General features: G+C 51.7%; 2 protein-coding genes and 1 long non-coding RNA gene across 4 annotated transcripts in view; 1 reads left to right on the top strand and 2 right to left on the bottom strand.

The window, feature by feature from the left end:
* Positions 1-1,411: 1,411 nt before the first annotated feature.
* FCER1G (Fc epsilon receptor Ig) lies at positions 1,412-9,028 on the bottom strand. 2 transcript variants are annotated; one of them, XM_077260579.1, is made up of 6 exons: positions 8,883-9,028; positions 8,471-8,597; positions 8,316-8,366; positions 8,177-8,245; positions 2,042-2,062; positions 1,412-1,683 (listed from the first exon to the last, which is right to left on the bottom strand). In XM_077260579.1, exons 2-6 carry the CDS (start codon positions 8,555-8,557, stop codon positions 1,621-1,623), a joined length of 291 nt encoding a protein of 96 aa, XP_077116694.1. In that variant the 5' UTR covers positions 8,558-8,597; positions 8,883-9,028; the 3' UTR covers positions 1,412-1,620. The 2 variants fall into 2 exon arrangements, with proteins under 2 accessions (XP_077116694.1, XP_077116695.1); XM_077260580.1 differs by having other exon boundaries at positions 8,678-8,896.
* Positions 9,029-9,377: 349 nt separating this feature from the next.
* On the bottom strand, positions 9,378-15,388 carry NDUFS2 (NADH:ubiquinone oxidoreductase core subunit S2). The gene is made up of 14 exons (XM_077260574.1): positions 15,232-15,388; positions 14,995-15,098; positions 11,729-11,919; positions 11,530-11,650; positions 11,336-11,448; positions 11,165-11,239; positions 11,011-11,088; positions 10,622-10,707; positions 10,318-10,437; positions 10,111-10,240; positions 9,945-10,040; positions 9,745-9,828; positions 9,599-9,656; positions 9,378-9,520 (listed from the first exon to the last, which is right to left on the bottom strand). Exons 1-14 carry the CDS (start codon positions 15,315-15,317, stop codon positions 9,483-9,485), a joined length of 1,380 nt encoding a protein of 459 aa, XP_077116689.1. The 5' UTR covers positions 15,318-15,388; the 3' UTR covers positions 9,378-9,482.
* A 130-nt stretch (positions 15,389-15,518) lies between these two features.
* Positions 15,519-21,121, top strand: part of LOC143771458 (uncharacterized) — an 88,084-nt gene continuing 82,481 nt past the window's right edge. The window contains exon 1 of the long non-coding RNA XR_013215094.1: positions 15,519-15,674. This is a non-coding gene — a long non-coding RNA (uncharacterized LOC143771458). The remainder of the gene's footprint in view (positions 15,675-21,121) is intronic.

Raw genomic sequence — 21,121 nt, 5'->3', positions numbered from 1 at the left:
GTGGCGCTATTGATCCGGCACATCATCCGGTTTTAGTATTACTTTTTTGGTATATATCTATAATATTTTATATGTTTTTGTAATAAAGTTTACTACTTTTTAACCCTAAATACTCCGGTTTCCTCCGATTTTTTCATTGTCCTCTCATGTGTATCACATTATATACCGCCCCCTCATCTCCTGGGTGTCACATTATATACCGTCCCCTCATCTCCTGGGTGTCATATTATATACTGTCCCCTCATCTCCTGGGTGTCACATTATATAGTGTCCCGTCATGTGTGTCACATTATAGACCCGTTCCCTCATCTCCTGGGTGTCACATTATATACTGTCCCCTCATCTCTTGGGTGGCACATTGTTCTGCGTTGGTGCAATACTCTGTACTTTACTCAGTACTTTAGTATCAGGCGGAAGGACCTATGCTCTGCAGTGGTGTAATACTCTGTACATTAGGCGGTGGGTGCGATGCCCTGCGGTGGTGTAATACTCTGTACATTAGGCGGTGGGTGCGATGCCCTGCGGTGGTGTAATACTCTGTACATTAGGCGGTGGGTGCGATGCCCTGCGGTGGTGTAATACTCTGTACATTAGGCGGTGGGTGCGATGCTCTGTGGCAGTGTAATACTCTGTACGTTAGGCGGAGGGTGCGATGCCTTGCGGTGGTGTAATACTCTGTACGTTAGGCGGAGGGTGCGATGCCCTGCAGCCCAGTCACCTCTTCCCATCAGTGCTGTGGTAACACACAGACAATTGCCTCCAGCCTGGGATAACACCATCGCCCTCTGGTGTCAGGCCTGCAGTACAACTCTGCCCGCTTCCGCTCTCGTCCTTTTTACTTCATCATATTGGGAAGTCCCCACCAGGACAAAGCAGAAGTGAGACGCCGGAGCATGCGGTGGTTTTCTCACTGACATTTCTGACCACAAGGCGAGGATTATCAGTGTGAGGTGGAGTGGCCCTTTAAGAAACGGTCGTCTTCTCCCTGTGGCTGCTGATACAGGAAGGAAGGAGAGTTTCCTGGAGGCAACAATGCAGAAGAACAACAAGTGTCTACATGCAGAGGGACTACAACTCCCAGCATGCACACAGGACCTGACTACTTCTGGGACTAGAGGTACAGGCTCCGGGCAGCGGTAGTAACTGCACACAGGGATCACCACACACATTTAATGATGCAGAACAAAAAAAATACAAACTGTCTGCACAGCCAGAGGAGGGCGGTGACCACGAGAAGTGACGCTACAAGCGCAGTATCAGGAGGTTACCGAGCACGGAGCGAGCGGCTACCACATTACTCACAGCCATACTGGTCAAGGCCTGTGGGACAAAGCAACCAACCAGATCTCAACTCACAGCCATAAAAGACCAGCAAGAGTATGAAAGCTTATCACTGATTGGTTGCTAGGGGTAACATTAGTCAATAAACTTTATTTATAAGCACAGACAATCATAGACAAAGAGGGTTTTGTTCTACTGCTGGAGAGTTAAAGATGGTGGAAATTAAGCAAGAACCATCAGAGTCTGTGTGGAGTCTGCAGAGGGGAACAGATGATGCACACTCTTAAGCACTTAAATATACAGGCAGACAGGTCCGACATCCCATCCCGCGCCTCACGCTCAGTTCACTTTCGCTCCACGGTTAAGAGTCTCATACGTGGCCTTGTCTGTCGGTCCAAGACCCTGAAAACACAAAAGTGTAATCACAGAATCATCCCAAATATACAAAGCACTACAACTCCCAGCAGGAACAGCACCTGATAATGCTGAGTGTTCTCTTATCCTCTCCTGTGAGGTATTATTCTGCCGATCAGTGTATCTAATCCTCCCCTGTGCCGTACCATGTATCAGTGTGTCTCATCCTACCCCACGCAGTACAGTCTGCCAGTGTATCTAATCTTCTCGTGCAGCACAGTCTGCGGATTAGTGCATCCAATCCTCTTTCGAACAGTGTATCTTATCCTCGCCTGTGCGGTACAGTCTACCCATCAGTGTATCTAACCCTGCTCTGTATGATACATGAGCAATAGGCGATACTTACAGTGTAGACGCCTTCACCCCCCTGGAAAAGAGCAGAAACATACATGGATTAGATACATCACACACAGCAGAGCCCCCAGACCGTGATTACTGGCCCCTCCACACACACATAGCGGAGCCCCCAGACCGTGATTACTGGCCCCTCCACACACAGCGGAGCCCCCAGACCGTGATTACTGGCCCCTCCACACACACACACACACAGCGGAGCCCCCAGACCGTGATTACTGGCCCCTCCACACACACACACAGCGGAGCCCCCAGACCGTGATTACTAGCCCCTCCACACACACACATACAGCGGAGCCCCCAGACCGTGATTACTGGCCCCTCCACACACACATACAGCGGAGCCCCCAGACCGTGATTACTGGCCCCTCCACACACACACACACACACACAGCGAAGCCCCCAGACCGTGATTACTGGCCCCTCCACACACACACACACACACACACAGCGAAGCCCCCAGACCGTGATTACTGGCCCCTCCACACACACACACAGCGAAGCCCCCAGACCGTGATTACTGGCCCCTCCACACACACATAGCGGAGCCCCCAGACCGTGATTACTGGCCCCTCCACACACACAGCGGAGCCCCCTGACCGTGATTACTGGCCCCTCCACAAACACATAGCGGAGCCCCCTGACCGTGATTACTGGCCCCTCCACACACACACAGCGGAGCCCCTAGACCGTGATTACTGGCCCCTCCACACACACACAGCGGAGCCACCAGACCGTGATTACTGGCCCTTACACACACACACACACACACACACACACACACACACACACACACACACACACACACACACACACACACACACACACACACACACACACACACACACACACCGGAGCCCCCAGACCGTGATTACTGGCCCCTCCACACACACACAGCGGAGCCCCCAGACCGTGATTACTGGCCCCTCCACACACACACAGCGGAGCTCCCAGACCGTGATTACTGGCCCCTCCACACACACACAGCGGAGCCCCCAGACCGTGATTACTGGCCCCTCCACACACACACAGCGGAGCCCCCAGACCGTGATTACTGGCCCCTCCACACACACACAGCGGAGCCCCCAGACCGTGATTACTGGCCCCTCCACACACACATAGCGGAGCCCCCAGACCGTGATTACTGGCCCCTCCACACACACAGCGGAGCCCCCTGACCGTGATTACTGGCCCCTCCACAAACACATAGCGGAGCCCCCTGACCGTGATTACTGGCCCCTCCACACACACACAGCGGAGCCCCTAGACCGTGATTACTGGCCCCTCCACACACACACAGCGGAGCCACCAGACCGTGATTACTGGCCCTTACACACACACACACACACACACCGGAGCCCCCAGACCGTGATTACTGGCCCCTCCACACACACACAGCGGAGCCCCCAGACCGTGATTACTGGCCCCTCCACACACACACAGCGGAGCTCCCAGACCGTGATTACTGGCCCTTACACACACACACACACACACAGCGGAGCCCCCAGACCGTGATTATTGGCCCCTCCACACACACATAGCGGAGCCCCCAGACCGTGATTACTGGCCCCTCCACACACACATAGCGGAGCCCCCAGACCGTGATTACTGGCCCCTCCACACACACACAGCGGAGCCCCCTGACCGTGATTACTGGCCCCTCCACAAACACATAGCGGAGCCCCCTGACCGTGATTACTGGCCCCTCCACACACACACACAGCGGAGCCCCTAGAGCGTGATTACTGGCCCCTCCACACATACACAGCGGAGCCACCAGACCGTGATTACTGGCCCCTACACACACACACCGGAGCCACCAGACCGTGATTACTGGCCCCTACACACACACACAGCGGAGCCCCCAGACCGTGATTACTGGCCCCTCCACACACACACAGCGGAGCCCCCAGACCGTGATTACTGGCCCCTCCACACACACACACAGCGGAGCCACCAGACCGTGATTACTGGCCCCTCCACACACACACAGCGGAGCCACCAGACCGTGATTACTGGCCCCTCCACACACACACACACAGTGGAGCCCCCAGTGATTACTGGTCCCTCCACACACACACAGCGGAGCCACCAGACCGTGATTACTGGCCCCTCCACACACACACACAGCGGAGCCCCCAGACCGTGATTACTGGCCCCTACACAAACACACACACACACAGCGGAGCCACCAGACCGTGATTACTGGCCCCTCCACACACACAGCGGAGCCCCCAGACAGTGATTACTGGCCCCTCCACACACACATAGCGGAGCCACCAGACCGTGATTACTGGCCCCTCCACACACACACACACCGGAGCCACCAGACCGTGATTACTGGCCCCTCCACACACACAGCGGAGCCCCCAGACAGTGATTACTGGCCCCTCCACACACACATAGCGGAGCCACCAGACCGTGATTACTGGCCCCTCCACACACACACACACACACACACACACACACACACACACACACACACACACACACACACAGCGGAGCCACCAGACAGTGATTACTGGCCCCTCCACACACACATAGCGGAGCCCCCAGACCGTGATTACTGGCCCCTCCACACACACCGGAGCCACCAGACCGTGATTACTGGCCCCTCCACACACACATAGCGGAGCCCCCAGACCGTGATTACTGGCCCCTCCACACACACATAGCGGAGCCCCCTGACCGTGAATACTGACCCCTCCACACACACATAGCGGAGCCACCAGACAGTGATTACTGGCCCCTACACACACACACACACACAGCGGAGCCACCAGACCGTGATTACTGGCCCCTCCACACACACACACACACACAGCGGAGCCACCAGACCGTGATTACTGGCCCCTCCACACACACAGCGGAGCCCCCAGACAGTGATTACTGGCCCCTCCACACACACATAGCGGAGCCACCAGACCGTGATTACTGGCCCCTCCACACACACACACACACACACACACACACACACACCGGAGCCACCAGACAGTGATTACTGGCCCCTCCACACACACATAGCGGAGCCCCCAGACCGTGATTACTGGCCCCTCCACACACACATAGCGGAGCCACCAGACCGTGATTACTGGCCCCTCCACACACACACACACACACACACACACACACACACACACACACACACACACACACACACACACACACACACACCGGAGCCACCAGACAGTGATTACTGGCCCCTCCACACACACATAGCGGAGCCCCCAGACCGTGATTACTGGCCCCTCCACACACACATAGCGGAGCCCCCTGACCGTGATTACTGGCCCCTCCACACACACACAGCGGAGCCCCCCAGACCGTGATTACTGGCCCCTCCACACACACATAGCAGAGCCCCCTGACCGTGATTACTGGCCCCTCCACACACACACATAGCGGAGCCCCCAGACCGTGATTACTGGCCCCTCCACACACAGCGGAGCCCCCAGACCGTGATTACTGGCCCCTCCACACACACATAGCGGAGCCCCCAGACCGTGATTACTGGCCCCTCCACACACACACACCGGAGCCACCAGACCGTGATTACTGGCCCCTCCACACACACATAGCGGAGCCCCCAGACCGTGATTACTGGCCCCTCCACACACACATAGCGGAGCCCCCTGACCGTGAATACTGACCCCTCCACACACACATAGCGGAGCCACCAGACAGTGATTACTGGCCCCTACACACACACACACACACACACACACACACAGCGGAGCCACCAGACCGTGATTACTGGCCCCTCCACACACAGCGGAGCCCCCAGACAGTGATTACTGGCCCCTCCACACACACACAGTGGAGCCCCCAGACAGTGATTACTGGCCCCTCCACACACACACAGTGGAGCCCCCAGACCGTGATTACTGGCCCCTCCACACACACACAGCGGAGCCCCCAGACCGTGATTACTGGCCCCTCCACACACACACACCGGAGCCACCAGACAGTGATTACTGGCCCCTCCACACACACACACCGGAGCCCCCAGACAGTGATTACTGGCCCCTCCACACACACATAGCGGAGCCCCCAGACCGTGATTACTGGCCCCTCCACACACACATAGCGGAGCCCCCTGACCGTGATTACTGGCCCCTCCACACACACACAGCAGAGCCCCCAGACCGTGATTACTGGCCCCTCCACACACACACAGCAGAGCCCCCAGACCGTGATTACTGGCCCCTCCACACACACACACACACAGTGGAGTCCCCAGACGGTGATTACTGGCCCCCCCAAACACACACACACAGCGGAGCCCCCAGACCGTGATTACTGGCACTTCCACACACACACAGCGGAGCCCTCAGACCGTGATTACTGGCCCCTCCACACACACACACACACACAGCGGAGCCCCCAGACGGCGATTACTGGCCCCTCCACACACACAGTGGAGCCCCCAGACCGTGATTACTGGCCCCTCCACACACACACAGCGGAGCCCCCAGACCGTGATTACTGGCCCCTCCACACACACATAGCGGAGCCACCAGACAGTGATTACTGGCCCCTACACACACACACACAGCGGAGCCACCAAACCGTGATTACTGGCCCCTCCACACACACATAGCGGAGCCACCAGACAGTGATTACTGGCCCCTCCACACACACACAGTGGAGCCCCCAGACAGTGATTACTGGCCCCTCCACACACACACAGTGGAGCCCCCAGACAGTGATTACTGGCCCCTCCACACACACATAGCGGAGCCACCAGACAGTGATTACTGGCCCCTCCACACACACACAGTGGAGCCCCCAGACAGTGATTACTGGCCCCTCCACACACACACAGTGGAGCCCCCAGACAGTGATTACTGGCCCCTCCACACACACACACAGCGGAGCCACCAGACCGTGATTACTGGCCCCTCCACACACATATAGCGGAGCCACCAGACCGTGATTACTGGCCCCTCCACACACACACACACACACACACACACACACACACACACACACACAGCAGAGCCCCCAGACCGTGATTACTGGCCCCTCCACACACACACAGCAGAGCCCCCAGACCGTGATTACTGGCCCCTCCACACACACACACACACAGTGGAGTCCCCAGACGGTGATTACTGGCCCCCCCAAACACACACAGCGGAGCCCCCAGACCGTGATTACTGGCACTTCCACACACACACAGCGGAGCCCTCAGACCGTGATTACTGGCCCCTCCACACACACACACACACAGCGGAGCCCCCAGACGGCGATTACTGGCCCCTCCACACACACAGTGGAGCCCCCAGACCGTGATTACTGGCCCCTCCACACACACACAGCGGAGCCACCAGACCGTGATTACTGGCCCCTCCACACACACATAGCGGAGCCCCCAGACCGTGATTACTGGCCCCTCCACACACAGCGGAGCCCTCAGACAGCGATTACTGGCCCCTCCACACACACACAGTGGAGCCCCCAGACCGTGATTACTGGCCCTTCCACACACACAGTGGAGCCCCCAGACCGTGATTACTGGCCCTTCCACACACACACAGTGGAGCCCCCAGACCGTGATTACTGGCCCTTCCACACACACACAGCGAAGCCCCCAGACGGTGATTACTGGACTCTCCAATAGAGTCTGACAATACATGGGTCACACAAGTGTGGAGCACCCCTTGTAAAACAGACTGCTTGTAGTAAGCCACATCGGCGCACTTCCCAAAGGGAGAGAAGGCAGAGTCTCCGGCTGAGAGGACCCACAGCCGAGGTCACATGTAATGTATGCGAGGCTGATTATTGGCTGCAGGCGACCGGTCCTCACCGTCCGCTGGGCATCACAGTAAGGGCCGACATCACACATACTAGGGTGTATGGGTCACATGTACGGTTGTATCCATGAATACTCCGAGCTCTGTCCTCTCGGGTCAGAAGAGCTCACATACTACCCCATACAGGAAGCAGCAGGGGGGGGGGGGGTCTACAGCTCACAGCATGGGACACGGGAAGTGGTCAGCAGCCATGGACAGCATTTTCTTCTTTCGCTATGAGTTGGTAACATAGCTGTGGGGGAAGGGCAGCGGCAGTGCGTCTGGGGGTAGAGTGTCAGCTCCGGGGTCCAGCAGCTGCGCTGTGTCCTTACCTTCACCGTCATCTCGGTCTCGGCCTTCCCGATCTCACTGTAGATCTGCCTCTCTGGGTAGTGCAGATGCTGCAGGAACAAGAGTCGTTAGCACCATGACACAGACAGTTCAGTCCTTATATCACGCCATATTAATCACCTCGTAATGCCCCGCCCCCGACTCTGCCTTCTTGGCTTTGGCCGTCTTCACCTGTAAGAAAAAATAAAAGCCGGAGGAAAGGTGGGATGAGAACGATATACAGTAGCTGACTGTGAGCCACATACATGGTCCTGAACAGCCAGAAGTGCACTCACCTTCAGGTGGCAGTAGAGAGCGGTGAGGACAATCCCGTAGAGGAAGAGGATGCCGTCCAGGATGTAGCAGATCTCCGGCTCTTGCATTCCTGCAGGTGATGTGATAATGATGCTCGCTCCGCAGGTACTGCGAGAAAAAAAAAAAAGTCAGGAGATCTGAAAAATTGTGACTTGACACCGAGCACAGGATCTGAGGACTGCGCCTACCAAACCTCAACGCTGTCTGGTACAAACAGGACCACCACGAATCTCCAGCACCCCCAAAAGGAACCAGATCATAAAGACAGTGGAAACATCAGATCTCTCCCCCTCGGACAGCACAATAAAGTATCAAGAAAGCAGATTCCAGAATTGTACAATGACAGGTTTATGTGTTTTCTGGCCCAATAATTGGAGGTGACGGAGCTGTTACCTTCACGTCCTCGTAGTCCGGGTGCAGGGCGTGGTTTGTGCGCTGTCCGAGCTCTGCAGGGCGGAACGCTCCGTGTCCAGACCAATGCAGGAAGTGACTCTCCGCCCAGCCCCTGCCACAGAGAACCCGTAGATGCGGGGGGGGAATTCTATTCTGGGCTTTACAAGAAAATTTTAAGGAAATCGGAGGTTCCTTATTTTGCTGTGATGACGGCCGTGGCTCCTGCCTGGCGCCCTCGTACAGAGGTCTGAGTGATGAGAGTTGGGGGAAGTGTAGTTACCCACAGATCCCTAAATGTGTAGTGCCCCCGATGGACGGGCCGATTCCTGCAGCTTCATATAATTGCCTCATGTAAGCAGCCACAACTGCCATGTTGGCCCAACGTTACCACCCACCAGCTCGATGACTATCCCTGCGGTCATATTAGCCATCACCCAGCTTTCCTCTGATAACTATTCCTGGCACATGTCAGCGGCGGTGATGACCACGCATTCGTTATCCATTTAGAAAGCAGAGACTTTTTATTTTCAGACTTTTACAAACACAATGTTAAATAACGTCAGGATGAAGGGGACGTGGCGGAGCCTCCGAGCGAGCAAATTATCGGTCAACTTCTCCAAACACGATATCCTGAGTCCCTACGAGAAGAGAAGCCGCGTCTGTATCCAGGCGGAACACTGGCTATAAACCCCACCACCCCCTTCTGCAACACTCACCGATGATGGCGACTACGTCCGCGAGCATGTGACCCTGCGACATCTTGTCCAAGCCGGCCTACGAGATAAGAAATCAAGGATAAAGCATGGGTGCCGATGTGCTCCTGAGGATTGGGGGGGGGGGGGGGCAAGGTCGGTCTATTTACCAAGTGAGCGAATCCGGGGGCCTTTATCTTACAGCGGTACGGGCGGCTCGTTCCATCAGACACCAAGTAGACCCCAAACTCACCCTGGAAAGAAGAATATGGAGTCAGAGGGGCACAGAATTGGCAGAAACGTGATGTCACATCTCCTAGGATTGTGCCATAATCCAACCCCAGGATTCCCCCTCCCCCACCTGCTATACCTTGGGGGCCTCGATGGCGGTGTAGGTGGCTCCGGGGGGCACTTGGTAGCCCTCAGTGTACAGCTTGAAGTGATGGATCAGAGACTCCATGGAGCGCTGGAAGTAAAACATGAAATGTGTCACTGATGCCAGCATGGATTAACCCCATAATCCCCATCTGTCATACCTTCATTTCAGACCTCTTGGGTGGGGAGATTTTGGCGTCATCCACCTTGATCTCGCCTTCCGGCATCTTATTGAGACACTGGTGGATAATTCGCAGGGATTGGCGCATCTCCTCCACACGACACAGGTACCTGGGGTACAGATACGGGTCCGCGGGGTGAGACACGGCGCAGAGAGGGGCTAATATGTACCATGTCCGCCCACTCACCTGTCATAACAATCTCCCCTAGATCCAATGGGGATGTCAAACTCCACCTGGTCATACACATCGTATGGCTGCGACTTCCGGAGGTCCCACTGGATCCCTGAACCTCGGAGCATCACACCACTGCAAGGGCACAAGAAGGGTCAGAGCGGAACGGTAATCTGTGGAATGAAAACTCTACAACATAATACTGGATTACAGGATCTTTCTAGTTAGATAAATAAAAAAATATTCTGGATTATTGGAACAAAGCATGGCAATCCAGAATACCTATAATCCAGCAGGACTGATATCACCATGTAGTTACCTAAACCCGTAGTTCAGGGCGTCCTCGGCGGAGATCACCCCAATGTCCACAGTCCGGTTCTTCCAGATTCGGTTGTTTGTCAGCATCTGGAGGACACAAGAGGATTATGGGATGTCTGGAATCTGCTGTTATTGTACGCCACCCTGTCTAGGTGAGCAGGGGGAGTCACACACAGAGGACGGACATTGCTGTGCATCCTCTGAGCGGTTAATTGAAAGCCATTTACTATACATAGGGATGAAGGACGTTGTCAGGGAACAAACTTGCAAAGATAGAAAATCACAAGACCCACAATGGCGGCTCAGTGATCAGAGGAAACCCCCTCCTGCATGATGACAATTTACTAGTCAGTCAGGGCACCCCTCTGCCAGAGACGTCCGGACCCTCACCTCTTCCAGCTCGTCAATCCGCAGCGAAAAGTTCTTTATGAACTCATAGATGTCGTTCATCAGGCCGAGCGGCATGTCCTAGGAGACACAGGGCGAACAATCAGGGGCCCTTCATATGTACAGCAGGGGGAGGGGACGGGTAATGATAGCACACCTGGTGCACTCCTCCGGGCCGGATGTAGGCTGCATGCATCCGAGCCCCCGACACCCGCTCATAAAACTCGAACATCTGCAAGAAAGACGCTATGGTCGCTATCAGCAAGCAAAGGTTTTGAATCAGAAGGGGCGAGGCTTGGGTGAGCTTTTATACCCCTTCCCAACCTACCTTCTCTCGCTCCTCGAACATCCAGAAGAAGGGGGTCATGGCACCGACGTCCATAGCATGGCAGCACACCGCCACGACGTGGTTCATCACTCGGGTTAATTCCCCAAACAGCACTGGAAGGGTTGAAGGAAAGGTTACTGCCCCCTCTAGTGGAGGATCGTGGGTAAGACATGGGGGCAGCGAGGACCACTCACCTCTGATCCACTGAGCTCGGAGCGGGGGGCGGATGTTTAGCAGCTTCTCTACCGCCAGGGAGTAGCATTGCTCATTGCACATCATGGAGACATAGTCCAGACGGTCAAAGTATGGCAGAGCCTGCAGGGACGAGAGCTGCTCATTACCAGGAGTACCACCCCCAGATTCTGCTGTCACCAGGCATCACCCCACCCGTACCTGCAGGTAGGTTTTGTACTCGATCAGCTTCTCTGTTCCTCGGTGCAGGAGGCCCACGTGGGGGTCGCACTTCTTCACTGACTCCCCGCTCAGCTCCATCACCAGACGGAGCACGCCGTGAGCGGCTGGATGCTGGGGGCCAAAGTTGATGGTGAGGTTGGACACTTCCTTGTGCACAGGGGGGTCCTTGTCTGTACAAAGGGGAGGGGCAGAAGACAAGAATATGAGTGACAGATGAAAGGGTCACCAGCAGGAAATACTCCCATCATCCAGACAGGCTCACTGAAGCATCAACGTCATCTGCTGGTAAGATGACGGTAATGTTAATTTCTGACGCGGTAAAATGAACAGGAGACTATTCTCCGCCTGCGAGGCCACAACAAACTGAGCGGGAGGTTTTATATCTTTGTGGTGGTAAAAAAAAAAAAAAGCATTTATAGGAGTACTAAGAATTTTTATCTATGTCTCTTGCTCCCAAGTGCAGTTGGTGGTGGGGTGCGGGGATCACTCTGCAAGTTTTCATTGCAGACACTTTTTGCTGCATTTTCTGGAGATGGGCAGCAAGGAACAGCTCTGGAGAATCTCTTATTTCATTATTTTTATTATGCTTTGCTTATATAGCGCCATCATATTTTGCAGATCTTTGCACACATTATCATCGCTGTCCCCACTGTGGCTCACAATCTACATTCCCTATCAGTAGGTCTTTGGAGTGTGGGAGGAACCCAGAGGAAACCCACGTAAACACGGGGAGAACATAGACTCCTTACAGATGCTGTCCTTGGTCGGATTTGAACTCAGTACCCCAGCGCTGCAAAGCAAAAGTGCTACCCACTAAGCCACTATGCTGCTGTATGAATAGTACAGTGCTAACCACTGAGCCACTGTGCTGCTCTATGAATAGAGTGCTAACCACAGAGCCAAAGTGCTGCACAATAAATACTACAGTGCTAACCACTGAGCCACCGTGCTGCTCTATGAATACTACAGTGCTAACCACTGGGCCAGTGCTTCTCTATACTACTGTGCTAACCACTGAGCCCCCGTGCTGCTCTATAAATACTACAGTGCTAACCACTGAGCCAAAGTGCTTCTCTATAAATACTACTGTGTTGAGCACTGTGCTGCTCTATGAATACTAGTGTTAACCACTGAGCCACCGTGCTGCTCTATGAATACAGTGCTAACCACTGAGCCAAAGTGCTTCTCTATGAATACTACTGTGCTAACCACTGAGCCACCATGCTGCTCTATGAAGAGTGCTAACCAGAGCCAAAGTGCTGTGCAATAAATACTACAACGCTAACAACTGAGCCCTCGTTCTGCTCTATGAATAGTACAGTGCTAATCACTGAGCCACCGTGCTGCTCTATAAATACTAGTGCTGACCACTGAGCCAAAGTGCTTCTCTATGAATACTAGTGCTAACCACTGAGCCACTATGCTGCTCTATGAATAGAGTGCTAACCACGTAGTGCAATAAATACTATAGGCTAAGCACTGAGCCCCCGTGCTGCTCTATGAATACTACAGCACTAACCACTGAGCCACCATACTACTCTATGAATACTACAGCGCTAACCACTGAGCCCTCATTCTGCTCTATGAATAGTACAGTGCTAACCACTGAGCCAAAGGGCTGATCTATAAATACTAGTGATGACCACTGAGCCACCATGCTGCTCTATGAATAGTACAGCACTAACCACTGAGCCACCGAACTGCTCTATGAATAGAATGCTAACCACGGAGCCAAAGTGCTGTGCAATAAATACTAGTGCTAACCACTGAGCCACCGTGCTGCTCTATGAATAGTAGTGCTAACCACTGAGCCACCATGCTGTTATATGAATAGAGTGCTAACCACGTAGCCAAAGTGCTGCGCAATAAATACTATAGGCTAAGCACTGAGCCCCCATGCTGCTCTATGAATACTACAGCCTAACTACTGAGCCAGTGCTGCTCTATGAATACTACAGCGCTAACCACTGAGCCCTCATTCTGCTCTATGAATAGTACAGTGCTAACCACTGAGCCAAAGGGCTGATCTATAAATACTACAGTGATGACCACTGAGCCACCATGCTGCTCTATGAATAGTACAGCACTAACCAATGAGCCACCGTGCTGCTCTATGAATAGAATGCTAGCCACGGAGCCAAAGTGCTGCACAATAAATACTAGCGCTAACCACTGAGCCACCGTGCTGCTCTATGAATATTAGTGCTAACCACTGAGCCATTGTGCTTCTCTATGAATACTACAGTGCTAATCACTGAGCCACCATGCTGCTCTATGAATTGTACAATAAATACTACAGCGCTAACCGAGCCCTCGCTCTGCTCTGTGAATAGTACAGTGCTAACCAATGTGCCAAAGTGCTGCTCTATGAATTGTACAGTGCTAACCACTGAGCCACCATGCTGCTCTATGAATTATACAGTGCTAACCACTGAGCCAGTGCTGCTCTATGAATTGTAGTGCTAACCACTGAGCCACAGTGCTGCTCTATGAATAGTACAGCACTAACCACTGATCCACCATGCTGCTCTATGAATTGTACAGTGCTAACCACTGAGCCACAGTGCAGCTCTATGAATAGTACAGTGCTAACCACTGAGCCACCATGCTGCTCTATGAATAGTACAGCGCTAACCACTGATCCTCCATGCTGCTCTATGAATTGTACAGTGCTAACCACTGAGCCACACTACTGCTCTATGAATAGTACAGTGCTAACCACTGAGCCACAGTGCAGCTCTATGAATTGTACAGTGCTAACCACTGAGCCACACTACTGCTCTATGAATAGTACAGTGCTAACCACTGAGCCACAGTGCAGCTCTATGAATAGTACAGTGCTAACCACTGAGCCACCGGGCTGCTCTATGAATAGTACAGCGCTAACCACTGATCCTCCATGCTGCTCTATGAATTGTACAGTGCTAACCACTGAGCCACACTACTGCTCTATGAATAGTACAGTGCTAACCACTGAGCCACAGTGCAGCTCTATGAATAGTACAGTGCTAACCACTGAGCCACACTACTGCTCTATGAATAGTACAGTGCTAACCACTGAGCCACAGTGCAGCTCTATGAATAGTACAGTGCTAACCACTGAGCCACCGTGCTGCAAGGGGTCAACCTGCGTGTTATGTTACTGCCGCGGCAATTACAATCACTTTCGTGGTATCTGAGGGGTTAAACACCAGCCGCGGGACATGACTTGGGGTGCTGAGGGAGTAATGGGTTCTGGTCCTCACCGTGCCAGGGGGCGGGCACCCATTTGGCGGTGACGGCGCTGGGGTACATGACAGCTCCGCTGTACTGCTCCATATACTCCATGTCCGGCTGCCATTGCTTCTCCCTACAAGATAAAACAGACTGAGGACTACAACTCCCATCCGCTGTGTTGTGGGGGCAGCTATGTTGGGGGTCCCCCAGCTTTCCCAGGGGGCAGACGTGCCTCTTGTCAGGGTCCCTGCCTGTTCTCTCATTACCTGACCGGCTGCGCCGCCCTCAGCCAGCGCCCGGACAGAGCACCTGAAGGTGCCCGCAGCCGTCCCACAGCTCTGAGCGCCGCCATCTTCCTGAGCGCACTACCTACTGGGAACTTCCGGTGTACTGCTCCGGCGTCACAGCCCTAGAGACTCGCTGAGAGGTGGCGGGATGACGCACTTCCGTTGAGAAGCGAGAAGCCATGTTGGATAAGGGCACGTTTGCCAGAACTGGTTAAGTACAGAAGGTGTCACTGGCAGGACGGCGCTTCTGTTGCTAAGCGATAATATGGCTCCATTATACTAATGACTTCTGGCACGCGGCCCCGATTGTGGTGACCCTATTACTGACATCCCAATTTTTTTTTGCAAGTTTTTTTCTGCTGTTTATCCAATGGTAGAAATAAATCTCCGGAAACTGCTGGAAAAGAAAAGACTGAGCAAAAGTGAGAAAATGGCTCAAACCCTCTGTGTCACACAGGTACTCGTGTATCATGCCCCGGCTTCCTACATGAAAATGAGGGTCCTGGCTGGGTGTGTGTGGACTGTGTTTATAGGGGCACTACACCCTCGCTGGCCAGGACCTGATGTTATACAGCTCAATGAGGGGGAGTCAGTTTAGTAAGCGAGTCCTAATTTTGGACCTGCGCTTCCGAATCCTTAGCTTCCCTGCTTGCTGACGGCTCAGGACTACCACACGGGGCGCTCTCTTCATCTCGTATTCCCTGCTCCGATGCATCCCGTTACCGCTCCGGTAAATCACTTTGCCTTATTCCCTACTCTGGATTTCGCTATCCGGTGCCTCAGTCCCCTCTCAATCCAGGGAAATTTCATTGCGGGTATACTCACTGGTCAGACCGTAGGTCTGCTTCTACTTCACGCTGTGTCGTATCTGCCTTCCTGTCCCTTCACTTTAGCCCCCACATCCACTCTGGGCTTGTCCCAACTATTAACCCTAACTGTCCTTGTTAACTCCCTACTACTGGGCAGAACATAGTTTGTCACTAATAACGTACATTACCAAACACATCAAAATACACTGCAACAATATACGTCTTGAAGGCAATCGTGAGCAGAACTTCAGTCTTCTTAAATACACAGTGTGAGGCAGTGACCGATGTAATATGCGAGGGTCGCTATGTGTCCCCCAGGATGTGCAAAGAAGCATATGGAGGCTGTGGGAGTGCATTGCAGTCACAGGCATAGCTGTGATTGCAATGCAAAATAAAAGTAAACAATTCATAAGAAAAAAGACTGCATCATAAGAACGGGATCACCACGATACAATTAGCAAATCAGTAACAAATTTTATTATTAGAACCACACCACACAAACAACTGTAGTAAAAACAATTAAAAACACCCATAAAAAATGGGAAATACGGGTCCACATAATGCAAAGTACAATACTATAACAGCATAATAGGGCCTATTCATTTTGTATAATGCCGGCTCATGCAATGATGGGGAAGAGGACAAATAACATAGAAATACAGATCCCACGTGCTAATACACAAATAGAACCTATTTAAACAATCCCAATGCTAGAAACAAAGGCACATACTCATGTGAGTTACAGCCCCTTTGTGCATGCTGCAACCCCGGATGTAACTTGCCTAATCCCCACAAATGTAAAGTGCAAATATATCATGCAGAACAAATGGGCTAAACCTTATTAAAGGGGGACTGGCTGGAATCGACTGAATGGTAGAAGAAAGCCACCCAGCATAAAATCCTCTTCCCACAAACAAAAAGCAATTACCGGCTGAATAAACACTCTGCCCTAGAGCTGTATGACCCACGCGTATTGACGCTAGAGGCGTCTTCCTCAAGGTCCACAATCGTCCGGTGGTGTGGACCTGCTTTATATATCATACAAAGAACTTAATAATGCATACCAGGTGAGCAGCGTGGCGTCGGCCAGGATTAACAGGAAGTCCCAGCGGCATGAAAAAAGTGTGTAAAAGCGCAGGCCGCCGAGTAATCAATGCCCCGCTCAAACGTTCCATGCCGTCCAGGAATAGAAAATGGACATGGATATACTGCGCAAGCGCTAGCCCAGCGTCTCTGACGTCGGCGCTGATTAGTAGTAAGGGTTGTCACGGCGACCAATATAAACGCTAGAGCGCATATCAAGTTCCGACTGCGTAGAGGATTATTAAAGCAACCACAACACCCCTAGAGGCGTTGGACGCAATCTAAGATTTAAGAGCGAATATACTATGCGAGCACCAGCACAGCAACAAGAGTGCCGACTGGTGGTAAGGGTTGCCACAGCAGTCCACATCAGCACAGGAGCGCACAAGATGCCAAGTTCCAGATCAAACCCATATGTTCAATCTTAACGCTGTACTTGTGTCCCATCATGCGCAAAAGTTTAGGCCACACTAATATCAACTAGTTTCATACCCAGCCTTATCTAGTTAGAGAATTTAGCAAATATAAAGGCGCACAACAATATGACCAATCCCCATGTAAAGGATGAAATGGCGTGAATAGCAGGGCAACCCCTGAAAGCCCATATATACGGACCTTCAGGAATAGCCCAAAAAGTCATACACCATATACGGGAACGCCATAAGTAATTTGATGAAAAAACCATATTCATTAACGGCGAGTTTTCTAATGCGGGGTGGTGTCACAATGCACTTTCTTATACAGAAGCTCTTTGTCATTACAGAACTGCATAACCATAGAGATAAACCCATTTACGTTATTTCTGACACAGGCTCCAAAAATAGTCATCTGGGGCACAGCAAACCCTGGTCTTTACCTTCTCTACCCTTTCAGGTGTCTCCAAAAACATTCTTCAACTGTCGTACTCGTAACCTGGTCTACGCTCTGATCTGCAGTTGTGACAAAGTGTATGTCGGACAAACCACCCAAGAGCTGCGCCGTAGGTTGCAGCAACACGTGTCTAATATCTGCATGGCAAGGACAGACAAGAATAAGGGTAAGCAGATCACCTCAGTGGCAGCTCATTTTTTGGATAGACACAATGGCTCCCCTAGAACCCTTAGGGTGATGGGGTTGGAGAGCCTACCCCTCAGTATTAGGGGAGGAAGAATTACGGACGAACTATTGAGAAGGGAATCCCGGTGGATATACAAACTAAACAGCCTGGCACCCTGTGGCCTAAACGAGGAGTTGTTGTATACAGGCTTCTACAGGAAACTTTAGTATAGCTGGGAAGGACAGGGGAAGAGGGTTTTTTTTTTTTTTTCTTTTTTCTTTATCCCATGGGAATGTGCTTATATTCACTCATTATTATTACTTTAGGTCATGACTTTTCTAGCATCTCTTCTCCTCTTGCTTCCAAGTTGATATCTCGGGGATCATGGATGAACATCAAGCCCCTTTTTTCTGCAAATCTAAGTGGACCATGGAAGCTGTTACACGTCCCGGATGGATATGACTGTGCACACAGATGGGCTTGGCCCATAGGACCAGGCAATATATGGGACTATGCGCATGGACTCTGATAATACAACTGGAATTATGCATTATTCATGTTATAGAGTGTTTTTTTTTTTTTTTTTTTTTTTTCCCCCTTTGTGCATGCTGTTCCGCCTTTGGGTTAGGTGGTCTTCCCCTCCCCTCCTAAATGTCTTCCTCATGGGTATTATATTCAAACTCATGGGTCCTCCAGTATTACATATTTTAGTCTGATCACAGCTATATTCTTATAAATTGTCCCGTATAGAAAGCTGGCTCGGGTTTTAACTGGGGTTCAATTTATGATAAGTGGCTGAGCACAAAGACCAGGGTTTGCTGTGCCCCAGATGACTATTTTTGGAGCCTGTGTCAGAAATAACGTAAATGGGTTTATCTCTATGGTTATGCAGTTCTGTAATGACAAAGAGCTTCTGTATAAGAAAGTGCATTGTGACACCACCCCGCATTAGAAAACTCGCCGTTAATGAATATGGTTTTTTCATCAAATTACTTATGGCGTTCCCGTATATGGTGTATGACTTTTTGGGCTATTCCTGAAGGTCCGTATATATGGGCTTTCAGGGGTTGCCCTGCTATTCACGCCATTTCATCCTTTACATGGGGATTGGTCATATTGTTGTGCGCCTTTATATTTGCTAAATTCTCTAACTAGATAAGGCTGGGTATGAAACTAGTTGATATTAGTGTGGCCTAAACTTTTGCGCATGATGGGACACAAGTACAGCGTTAAGATTGAACATATGGGTTTGATCTGGAACTTGGCATCTTGTGCGCTCCTGTGCTGATGTGGACTGCTGTGGCAACCCTTACCACCAGTCGGCACTCTTGTTGCTGTGCTGGTGCTCGCATAGTATATTCGCTCTTAAATCTTAGATTGCGTCCAACGCCTCTAGGGGTGTTGTGGTTGCTTTAATAATCCTCTACGCAGTCGGAACTTGATATGCGCTCTAGCGTTTATATTGGTCGCCGTGACAACCCTTACTACTAATCAGCGCCGACGTCAGAGACGCTGGGCTAGCGCTTGCGCAGTATATCCATGTCCATTTTCTATTCCTGGACGGCATGGAACGTTTGAGCGGGGCATTGATTACTCGGCGGCCTGCGCCTGCGCTTTTACACACTTTTTTCATGCCGCTGGGACTTCCTGTTAATCCTGGCCGACGCCACGCTGCTCACCTGGTATGCATTATTAAGTTCTTTGTATGATATATAAAGCAGGTCCACACCACCGGACGATTGTGGACCTTGAGGAAGACGCCTCTAGCGTCGATACGCGTGGGTCATACAGCTCTAGGGCAGAGTGTTTATTCAGCCGGTAATTGCTTTTTGTTTGTGGGAAGAGGATTTTATGCTGGGTGGCTTTCTTCTACCATTCAGTCGATTCCAGCCAGTCCCCCTTTAATAAGGTTTAGCCCATTTGTTCTGCATGATATATTTGCACTTTACATTTGTGGGGATTAGGCAAGTTACATCCGGGGTTGCAGCATGCACAAAGGGGCTGTAACTCACATGAGTATGTGCCTTTGTTTCTAGCATTGGGATTGTTTAAATAGGTTCTATTTGTGTATTAGCACGTGGGATCTGTATTTCTATGTTATTTGTCCTCTTCCCCATCATTGCATGAGCCGGCATTATACAAAATGAATAGGCCCTATTATGCTGTTATAGTATTGTACTTTGCATTATGTGGACCCGTATTTCCCATTTTTTATGGGTGTTTTTAATTGTTTTTACTACAGTTGTTTGTGTGGTGTGGTTCTAATAATAAAATTTGTTACTGATTTGCTAATTGTATCGTGGTGATCCCGTTCTTATGATGCAGTCTTTTTTCTTATGAATTGTTTGGTCAGTTTTGTATGCATCTGGTGATCCCCGACAAACTCTACTAGTAGATGGTGCCCGCTCAAATTGTGTTTGCAAAATAAAAGTAAGTATTGGTCTTGGGCAAGTTATGTGTCCAGGGCAGATATAAAAAAAACTATTCGGGGCTTTTATTTTTGAAACGGACTACAGGATGGTAGTGGGGCAGTCTGTTTCCTCCCTGGCCCCGGGTTTTCCATATGGCCGACGGCCACAGGTTGTTTTGTAAAAGCCCCTACATTAGAGGGTTGGGTGTGTTCGTTTTGGTCTTGCAGGCAGAGCAGACGGCTCTGCAGAGCACTACCTGTGTGAGGCAACACAGGGCCAAGCAGAGCCAAAAGGTCTGGCACCCTCAGCGTACACAGCAGTGCTGTAGCCCACGGCAACCAGTCACGGACTGTCTTTATTTTCCCAGCTGCGATCCGGAGGATCCAATTTACTTTCTGTTTGAGTACGCTGTACGTTAAAGAGACTTTATTTTGAACTTTAGCAGGGTTACTGTCTGATCACTGCACAGGAAGGATACCGCTGCAATACATATGGTGGAGAATGCGGGCAGTGTGAACTAAGGCATACCC

Source organism: Ranitomeya variabilis, chromosome 1 (assembly GCF_051348905.1).
Source record: "Ranitomeya variabilis isolate aRanVar5 chromosome 1, aRanVar5.hap1, whole genome shotgun sequence".
Taxonomy (NCBI): Eukaryota; Metazoa; Chordata; class Amphibia; order Anura; family Dendrobatidae; genus Ranitomeya; species Ranitomeya variabilis.
This window is presented reverse-complemented; position numbering and strand designations above follow the sequence as displayed.